The sequence below is a fragment of the Varanus komodoensis genome, unplaced genomic scaffold, assembly GCF_004798865.1.
Source record: "Varanus komodoensis strain SLA01 unplaced genomic scaffold, ASM479886v1 scaffold4, whole genome shotgun sequence".
In the NCBI taxonomy this organism is placed as follows: domain Eukaryota; kingdom Metazoa; phylum Chordata; class Lepidosauria; order Squamata; family Varanidae; genus Varanus; species Varanus komodoensis.
The window spans coordinates 2,115,236-2,125,614 of NW_025335941.1; the positions used below are offsets into that span (position 1 = coordinate 2,115,236).

Here is a 10,379-nt window from a genome sequence, read left to right on the forward strand (position 1 = left end):
TGGCATGAGGAGGAGAAATAACAACAGAACAATTAACTTTACATGTATCTTAATTAGATATGAAATCAATTTCATTCACATAATTAATGTGTTTGGCCTTGAGTCACAAGGGCAGCCCCATCTAGGCATCTGTTGACAGTGTTAGGCAGCCTCCATTTTTTCATAGTTTTTCTGGTTCTCTTCTATGAAACGTTAACACACACTTCAGAACTGAGCAGTCGAGGCTATTTCGTTTTATCAAAAACACAACATGAAAACAAGTGACTATGAGCAAACTACCTGTCCATTTTCTTTGCTTGTTCCCTTTTTTTTTCTTTTTCTTTTGGAGGATGGGACGGGGGTTTACTCTATTAGAGGAAGCCTGAATGTGTTGGGTTTTTTCCTGCATCTTTAGGAAGCTCATGATAGCTGTGTTCAGTTATGGAATTTGCTGGCAGAAGAAATGCTGATGACTATTGCTTTACATGGTTTTAAAAGGCAATTGAACAAACCAGTAAAGAATATGCCTCTCAGTGAGTTATGGGGGCTGTATTTATTTATTTTTATTTATTTATATTGCGATTTATTTCCTGCCTTTTTCCTACAAAGGGCTCAAGGCAGCTTACATCATCTCTCCTCCTCCATCTTATCCCCACAACAACCCTGTGAGGTAGGTTGGGCTGAGAGTCTGTGACTGGCCCAAAGTCACCCAGTTGGCTCCATGGCTGAGTGGGGACTAGAACCCAGATCGCCTGAGTCCCAGTCCCATGCTCTTAACGACTACACCACTATTTACTAGGGACACATTTCCTGTGTCTAGTTTCCCAGCACCACCCAGTTAGCCACTATGAGAAACTGAATTCTGGATTAGATAGGCCTTTGGCTCTTACATTTACATATGCAGGACCTGCAGTGTGGAGGGATCTCATTCAGAGTTCCAGCCAACCATGCCCTCTTCCAGGACACTATTCCATTCCCCTTTACCCTCAGTTTCTTTGTGTGGGAGGGGTGTCCTTCTCAAGCCATTCAACTTTCTATGGCCACTGAGCATGTTTGCTTCCCACTGGTTGCCCTTTAATTTGTTCAAAAGTTTCTTTGCATTTCTGCAAGCTTTTGGGTTTACTCTAGTAATACTCTCCTCTTGTGCTTGGATGGCACTGTTTTGACTAGCTACACTCAAAGAGTTGTGTTTGCCATTAGTACACAGCGGGAATGTACAACAGGTGGACTACTTGTGGCCTGCTGGAAATTTCTGTAACTTCACTTCAACAAATTGCTGCCAAAAGCTGAGTGCAGGCACATTTTCACTTTAAAACAAGGCATCCAGGGGCCACATATCTTGTTTTAATTAAAATCTGTACTCCCCAAGGGCTTCCAAGAGTCCAATTATACATTAAAACAAGAAATCCACCCCTCTCCCCAGTGGGGCTTGTTTTAGTGCGGGGGATGGGGTGTTTTAGCAGCAATGTGGTGGCAATAATTACACTTGGGGAACATATGGGGCAAACTGCCCCCTGGAACCTTGGAGGTTCCCTGTCCTGGCATATAAGATGGAAAGTTGGGAAAGTTTGAACTATGCTAATTCCTTTGCAATTATTACATGGTATAACTTTGGCACGAATATGGAACAGCAAATCTTCTATAAGTGAGGACAAATAACTGAGAATAAGAATGATCACTTGTCACCTTTAAAAAATGCAAAATCAGAAATACTCTAAGCAATCATCGTAAGCATTAACCATTCCAGTGTCTACCTTGAGTCCAGTGTATTAAGGAATAAGTTGTGGATAATGTTTCTTTCATCTGCAGTAGGAGCCATTTTTAGCAAGGAGGCCCGAGAGGAATCAATTCTTCTGACCTTGTTCACTAATCAATACATGAAAAATAGAACATAAAAGCAATAAAAAGTTAATGGGTTTAAATCACCTCCCACAGCAATATCCAACCCCTTTTATGTCAGCAGATAATGATGCACTACTGGCTATGGATGTTGGGAGCTGCAGTTCAACGAATCCGGAATGGGCAATATTGGGTGCTTACATTTAGAAAATGTAAACCATATCAGGAAAAAAAGGTGGTGCCTATTGCTTACCTTATTCACTGAAGAGACAGCATTAAGTTAAAATCAACAGCAATATGGGAGTAGTCTCTGGGTGCATAATGCGTAATGTGAAGCTGCTTGCTCAAGCACTTGTGCAACAGGTCACACAAATGTAGTGCACTATTGGTTGCACAGTAGCCTGCACAAGCATAATGCACAAGTACTCATGCAGCTACACTTAACAGAAATGTAACTTTAGTTGGAGCCTCCTCTCGTGCATAGTTCAGAACCTCACTTCTCTTGGCGCAACATTATTTGCACTAATGGAATAACACAGTTGTATATTGTCCAATAGGTTTAAATGATACAAACACATGTTCAAAACTAAATATTCAAAGATATTTTATAGCTATCAACATAAGTTCATCTGTGTAGGAAGCCATTTACAGATACATTATTTTCAAACATTAGTTTATTTATTATTTATTTAAAACATTTCTATGCTGCCCCCATCGCAACAAAGCCTCGGAGCGGCTCACAACAAAAACAAAAACATACAAAATTATACAAAAATTAGTTGAGAGGTATCTCTCAGAGATGCTTTCAGTACATTGTGTTAGTGTTTCTTGTTTTACTTCTCTGAATGCATTGTCTTTAAAATCTTCCAAAGCAAAATTCTACAGGATATTTCACTGCTACTTGTCAGCTAAAAAAGCCAGTGTGGTGTCAGTGGTTAAGAGTGCAGGACTGGGACTCAGGCAATCTGAGTTCTAGTCTCCACTCAGCTATGGAACTAACTGGGTAACTTTGGACCAGTCACACACTCTCCATCTAAACTACCTCACAGGCTGTGATAAGTTTGAAAGGAGAAGAATTATTTAAGCCACCTCAAGTTCCTTGAAAGGAAAAATGACAGAATATAAATATAATAATAAATACACTGAAGTGCAGGTAATGTAATAAATATAATGCAAAACTACAAGCAAACAAGCTAAATGCCTCCTAATAGCACATCTAGTTTATCATTCCTATATAAAATTAAATAAAGTATAAGCAAAATAGCCTCTAGAATTTTGCTTTGGAAGATTTTCTATGGCACAACTTAAAGACACTTTACTAAACAATATTTAGATTCTAAATACTGCAAGTAAAGAAATAAAAAAGAAAACACTAACACAGTGTTGTTGGCTAGCTTTAAAACAACATCCCTTAATATAAGAAATGACGCTACTAAAATTCCTCAAGGTTAAATACAAGGCAATTCAGATTAGTGACTACCAATATAACCTGCTTAGTGAAGCAAAATCAAATGAATCCCCTTTGTTCCTTTGATGGATCAAAGTATATTAATCCTGCCTGGCTTTATTATGCACAGAAATTCCTTAATTGGGAAACCAAAATGCAGCAAAGTCAGATAGAGGCTCCATCAGCATTTTGGCCAGGGAGTGAAGTACACTGGCTGGACCACACTCAGTGACATCATGCAGGGGACACTGGACGACCCCTCCACGAAGCCCACAGAGATCAGGATAGGGAATCATCCAGTCTACATTGGTTTTCCATCCCTGATCTAGCATTTCCCCTTGAGCTGCCAACATACTGAGGTGTGGATAGTTTAAACCATGGGTCCTCAAACTATGGCCTTCCATCCGGCCTGTACCGCCGTTCCCTGCCCTTGTGCACACTTGCTGCACGGGTGGGGAGGTGTTGGCTTGTTCACTCGGAGATGGTTTTGGACTCGCTGGGAGATTTCTGAGGGAGCGAGTCACCAAGCCACCTCGTGCGCGCCTGACGGCACCTCACCAGCCCGCACTCCCAGGCACCCCCACCCCACCGGCCTGCGACAGTTACCGCAGCCTTTCAATTTGGCCCCTATTCAAAAAGTCTGAGAACCCGTGGTTTAAACAGAATAAACAGATGGCAGGTTTGTAACAAGACAACAAGGAAAATTAAATTCCTTATTTTGACATTCATTTGGCATTTCCACATCATATTAAAATATGTATACTCCAGAGAAGGATGGAACTCTCAAAGCCTGAATTTTATGAGCAAACATGTGGAACAAAAATTCTAGAGATGCATACATCATGTTACTTTCTGATCACTTTCTATTAAAAATACCACTTGTTTCTAACTTCAAGCAAACCACAACTGTAAATACACCCAGTATCAAATGGTATTCATTACATACGTTCTCCTTCCTTGAATATGTTTTCTTCCTCTGGAGTTTCAAGAATCAATGGATTCACAAACGCTGGCCTATGGAGACACACAAAAATATATTTAGACCAATATGCTTTATAAAAGAAGAAATGAACAAGGAGGCTCTCCCTTTGGCTCCACCACTGCATATATGATTTCTGTTTTAGTAAACGAGCATGCATGTGCCTGCTTAAGTGGTTTTTTAAGACAGCAGCATTTACTTATGTTCACTCAGAATATATACTTTATTTAACCTGAAAAGATGGTGAGCTGAACAGAATAGCCTAGGGAGACTACCATAGCTTGTCATTGGTCCCCAGATCTTTCTGGACCAGAGGGCACATCTGAAATCTAAGAAGGTATTGATGGTGCCATGACAAATGGGCTGCCATGGAAGGGGTGCTCATTAACAAAATGGCAGCTGGGCTGTGTGAGGCCACCCCATTTCACAGAAAGGCAAACTGGTGAGTCTAAGAAACAAGTAACTTGCCAAGAACCATTGAACAAAAGGCAAAGGCAAGCTATGAGTCTCAAAATAAAAAGCCGTACCTTTGAACCCACAGTTTCCTCTCTCATTCAAGATCTCACTCTCCTAGCACACAAGAATCATTCACCCATTGTTTCACCCATTCTCTTCCCATCACCAACACACACACACACCAAAATATATCCACATTCCTCCTTGCTTTCTTATCCTCTCAGATCTTACTGCAAGCCACCCAATAAGCTCCCACTGCTCCCCTGCCCCATCCCCCACAGCAAACTATGTAGCAAGCTTTTCATTTCATTCTGTTTCATTTTTAAAAATATTTTTTGGTGGGAGTCACCTGACCCTCTTTCTTTCTTTCTCCAGAATGACGAATGGGCCCACATGGGCCCAGAGGCACTTCTCTAAAGAGAAAGGGTAGAGCAGTTGGACGTGGGCATTTTGCTTTCTAGTCCAAGATTAAAAGAATTTAAATAACACACACCTCAGTTGGGAGGGAGGGAATGCCAGTGGTTAGCAAAGGAGTTGCAGGGGTCAGTGGGGTCCCAGGGATTCCAGGCTGCTAACTCCATGCTTAACAGATGCCCGGTCTACTTCAAATCTCCATATGTACACATAATTTATTTTGTATCTTAGGTGCTCATGCAAAGCATTATATTGTACAATCCAACCTTGAACACATTCTAAACTATAAAAATATACTTTTGTACATGCAAAAACTATCAATTTATTATACTATTTATTATACATTAAAAAGTAGCTTTTATTGGTACTTTTCCCCATCATGTCCTGAAAACTCTTATAATGAATTAGCTGCAAAAGATGTGCAGGATCACATCATTACAACATGGGAATGGCCAGATGTGACTGTGAGATCCACATGCATCTCTGAAGTTGCTGTCCGACTGTCCCCCCTTTTACAATGGCCAGCAAGTGAAGCCATTTTCTGGCCACTTCCCAAGAATTGGGCTCAGACTTTAAGCACAGGAGTAAGGAAGCAGGAAGTAGGAAACACCCTTAAGTGATAACAAAGGGGAGAAGGGTGCTTCTTAATAATCTGCTTTAAGGAATCAAGAATTGGAAGGACAATACCACCCACTTTATTCTCATGGCTACCCACATGTCTCAGAGAACATCCTATATGGAAGTATAATTGAGATAGTTATAGCCCTTTCACACTGCCCCTCCCCACCAAAAAGCCCCACTCATTCGAAAATCCTATAGGCCTGATTCTTTCTCAGACCTGGACTTTCAAAAGCTACTTCTGGCAATTTACCAGGCAAGTTGCAAAAACTCTGTTCTCCCTCCATATGCCTAGATACTTTTCAAAAAAATTGATATGGAGTCTGTGGTGTGGATAAGGCAAAACATTTGCTATAATTTCTTGTGGGCTAAATCCAAAGGGGAAAAGGATGCCAATACTGTAGGGGCTTTTTTCAATGCCCCTACAAACTGCTTGACCATGCAACAATAGCACTTCTCTGTTCGGGAACTAGACATTTACAATTTAAGATTTATTGTTGCTCTTGTTTCAGGCCTTCCTTATTTATTTATTTATTTATTTAGAAAATTTCTATGACGCCCCATTCGCCGAAGCCCCAGGGCGGCTCACAAAACATGAAAATATAATACATTAAAAATATAAAATGAATTTACAATATAAAATAAGTCGCCCTGGCCAAAGAATAAAATAAGGAAATAATATTAGCAATTAAAATGATGTTTGAATAAAAAGGTCTTCGCCTGGCGCCGAAAAACAAATAATGACGGCGCCAGGTGGACCTCTCTGGGGAGCACATTCCATAGACTGGGCACCACCGCAGAGAAATTAGAGTATATCTAATTACTACAGAAAATTTCTGATCACGTTCCAGTCCATTTGGCATGTGATGCACTAATTCGGTTTACTGCTCTAAGCCAGAATAGAATCACATTCACAGAAAATGGGTCACAACAACCTTTGAAGCCTGTGAGCACATTTGGCATTTTAGCAGCTGTCCGGGGAACAACCATAAAATGGCTGCCATGGATGAGCATGGCTAATCACATAGGACAAGGAACGTGCCAGGAGGCATTCATGGGACATTACAAGAGGAGTAGCTGGATGCTCCCACTTTGCTTTGATGCAAGTCTAGCTGCCAGTAAGAAAATATTAAAACATTTCAAAAAGTTAATTAGAAAGAAAGGCGTGTCTTTGTGGACACCAAGTAAAGAGTTCAGGGGCACCACATTGCCTGTCTCTGGCTTGTGGGGTTTTTTAAGCCTGAAAGAAGGCAAGAGCCTTGCTTATGTCTTGATCACCTGGAAGTCATGGATATGACAAAAAGTACTTTTTACATCCTACAGCCTTCTAGGATTAATATATTTAAATGAAGCCTCTCTGCATTCTCCTTATTTATGCATAAACGTTCTACCTCCATGTTTTTTCCCTTTCCTCCTCTACCACCAAAAGATTATTCCACCTGTGAACTATTTCCAATGGCTTGCTCGAAACATTACCTTTTATTTTCTGGATCTCGGGCCACCATGACAAAAGTTGCATCTAACACGGGGCAATAGACACCATTAAGTAACTGAAAGAAAATTAAAAGGAGGAAAATACTGCTTAACAAGTTATTCAGTTTCTACTGATTCCAATGAAGATCTTGGTGTTTTGGCTTCATGTTGGTTTGAAACTCCATGAACCTCTGCATAGGAATAAAATGGAAAAAGGCCAGCACCCATTTCATTAAAAGCATTGCTTCAGTATTCACATATACTTTAGTTTTTATAGCGATGAATTACAAATCTTTCACAATTTATAGTTAAAATTGCAAATGATAACAAATGTGAGCTGAAACGCCCCTTATTATTACATTGACAGACAATCCAGGAACTTCCAGATGTCACAAGACAACAACTCCCATCATCCCTTGCCATTGATTTCACTGGCTAAGGCTGATGGGAACTGTAGCCCAACAACATCTGGGGATGCCTGATGCTTCCTTACATCACCATTTCTGAAATCCTGGACCAAAACTGTCCTATAACAACTCTACCATTAGGACACCATATGCTGGTAACTGTCACCACAGATAGAGCTACTCTTATGGGTTCTATTTAATTCTATAGAATACATTCCTCTTACACAAGAGCCCTGATCTCACATGCCTGAAAGATCAAACATCTGTATCTGAAAATAAAAACTGCTTAAGGAGAGACTGTCCAAGATTACAACAAGGATCAGTGAAAGTGAACTTTCTTTTGATTTCAGTCAGCACTCTGCTTTTTCCTCCAAAAGAAAGTCCAAAGGGACTAACAGTAGACAAAAGAAAACAGCAAAAGACAAAAAATATGAAATATTAGGTAACTCTAAAAATGCCACTGTAACTTTTCCTTTGCTGTGCATAATTGTGGTTTTCATATGAATAATGAATGGGATAAAAGTTCCTGGGAATTATGGGTTGGATCCCGCATATGCCTTCCAGGGACAGAAGGGACTCATGCAAGGTGCCTCCACCTAATTCTGGAGAGATTTCCCCCTGCCACTCAGCACTGCAACCCTCAGTGTAGCGTTTCCACTGGGCTGAAAAGCCGGCTGTGGTGAGGAGGGGACAGTGGAGTCCACTTTGACCTACCCCCTTGCATACTGCTAAATCTGGATCCAAGGCTATACAGAGCAAATTTGTATGACTATTCTAGTTCGTGTATTTGTAAAACATAGAAAATGACTGTTCAGTTGATGAACAATACAAAATGTATAAGCAACATACCAAACAAGGGAAACAGCCAGCCAAATTGCAGCCAAAAATGTACATTATCCTAATTGTGTAGCTGCAAGTTAGTTTCTTATTTATGGTAGCGTAAGAAATTATGACCACCATATATCAGGAGCTGAGGATCAAGTAAAACTCACAGATGCACAGTTTCACCTCTGAAAGCCTTCCTTGGCTTGGCTTTCAGACCGCCATACTCCAGTACCCAGCCATTTGAACACCATGTTACAGAAGCTAGACAGACTACAGAACCAGCAAAAGCTAAGAGAAGAATTAGGGACAGCAATGCGGAGCTGGCTGGTGCCGGAGGTCAGACTAGATGGCCTGGGAGACCCCTTCTGACTTGCTCTGTTTCTATGTTTCTAAGAATAGCAGAGGGTACAAACAGCACTCATTAACTAACCTGAAGCATGTGCATCTTCACTTCCATGGATGTTTTTCCTACCCATGAAACATTTCCAGTGAACTTGATATCAAGATCGGGATGAATGTGCTGCTCCCACAACCCTGAAAGCATACAAGACACCAACACAGAAGCTACATCTGGATTCTTTAGGCCGGGACTAGACAACATGTTTTGTACAACTCCCATAATCAGTTACTATTGACCATGCAGGCAGAAGCTGATGGATGCAGTAGTCCAAAACATCTGGAGAGCATCAGGTTGCCTTCCCCTGTGAGGATGACTTTCTACTGTTTCGCTATGGCACACTACAGAACAACTGGAAAATGAAGGATGCACACAAGGTTCACACAGTTCTGGTCCCTGCTGACCCATCTGCCATCCCTGTTTTACCATCAGCTACATGTTGGAAAAGCATTTTGTAATCTTGTATAATGCCTAACAGATTTTAAGCTCGACATTTAATATTTAAGCATGTTTTCCTGCCCTGTCTACATTACTGACTGCTTCTGGGGGTGCCAGGCTGGGAGTGCAAGCAGGGAATGACAATTATATTACACAACATGTTTCCCTGAGCAAATATTACAGAGAGAAAGGATGCACAGATGTCATTTTGGCAACAAATGTACCTTAATATTTATTGAACTCTTGGAAAGGGGTGTAGTTTTTTGCTGCCCTTCCCTCTAATATCTGGGTCAGAATTAAGGGCAGTCTTCCTACTGTCACCCAACACAGTATATACTCCCAATAAAGGCATTAAACTATTAATAAATGAAACAACACTGTACCAATTTTATCCACCAATGCTGTAACGATTGATAAAGGAGATTTCTGAGTCCCTTCTTGTTTTGTGTGAGTATAACAAATGAGAACTGTAGAAAAACAATAAAGAGGTGCTGCATTAATGATTCTCTGCAAAGATGAGGTCTTTGTGCCATCAAAAGTTTTCTTAAGAGTACCAGCAAGCACAGAAAGTTCATGAAACATCCCATTCACAATTGATTCAATTTGTCAGATAAAGAGCACAAACAGATGCACTGCAGAGGTTACAAACAGCAAACCTTCTGGATTTTGGAGATGGTTCTAAACACGTGCATTTAGTATCAGACATGTTGCTAAGCATTTAATGAGGTTTATGGCCCAGGTATATAGGACATAAATCTGCATAAAATGTACTTGTTGATTTATAATTTACATATGCAAAAGTAGAAATGATTATTAGAATGCATTTAAATTTCACAGGAGGCAAAGTCATGTCAGTATTTTCAGGCCCAAACAATCTTAAAAACAAACAAACAATTAATTCACAGCTTGTCCCATATCCTTCCAATGGAAAAACAGTTTTTTCCCCTAAGTTTAATTGCTATGCAGACAGAAATGGGGCAGCAAACCAGTGGGAATGCTGAGGCATACGGAGAATGGACAGTTAGCCTTTCCCCACAACAGCTGCACTCCCCCTTGAAAATCTCTCTCTCTCTCTCTCTCTCTCTCTCTCTCTCTCTCTCTCTCTCT

The 10,379-nt window shown here is 40.6% G+C and overlaps 1 protein-coding gene across 8 annotated transcripts in view; it reads right to left on the reverse strand.

Moving 5' to 3' along the window:
• ACOT9 (acyl-CoA thioesterase 9) overlaps positions 1-10,379 on the reverse strand; it is a 34,619-nt gene that overhangs the window by 6,728 nt on the left and 17,512 nt on the right. For all 8 annotated transcript variants that reach the window (XR_006415908.1, XM_044442289.1, XM_044442291.1 and 5 more), the window contains 5 exons: positions 9,656-9,739; positions 8,868-8,971; positions 7,209-7,282; positions 4,212-4,279; positions 1,734-1,845 (listed from right to left, as the gene is read on the reverse strand). Coding sequence is in view for 7 of the 8 variants with exons in the window: in XM_044442289.1 (XP_044298224.1) it covers positions 1,734-1,845; positions 4,212-4,279; positions 7,209-7,282; positions 8,868-8,971; positions 9,656-9,739 (442 nt within the window). In the remaining variant the exon portion in view is untranslated. The remainder of the gene's footprint in view (positions 1-1,733; positions 1,846-4,211; positions 4,280-7,208; positions 7,283-8,867; positions 8,972-9,655; positions 9,740-10,379) is intronic.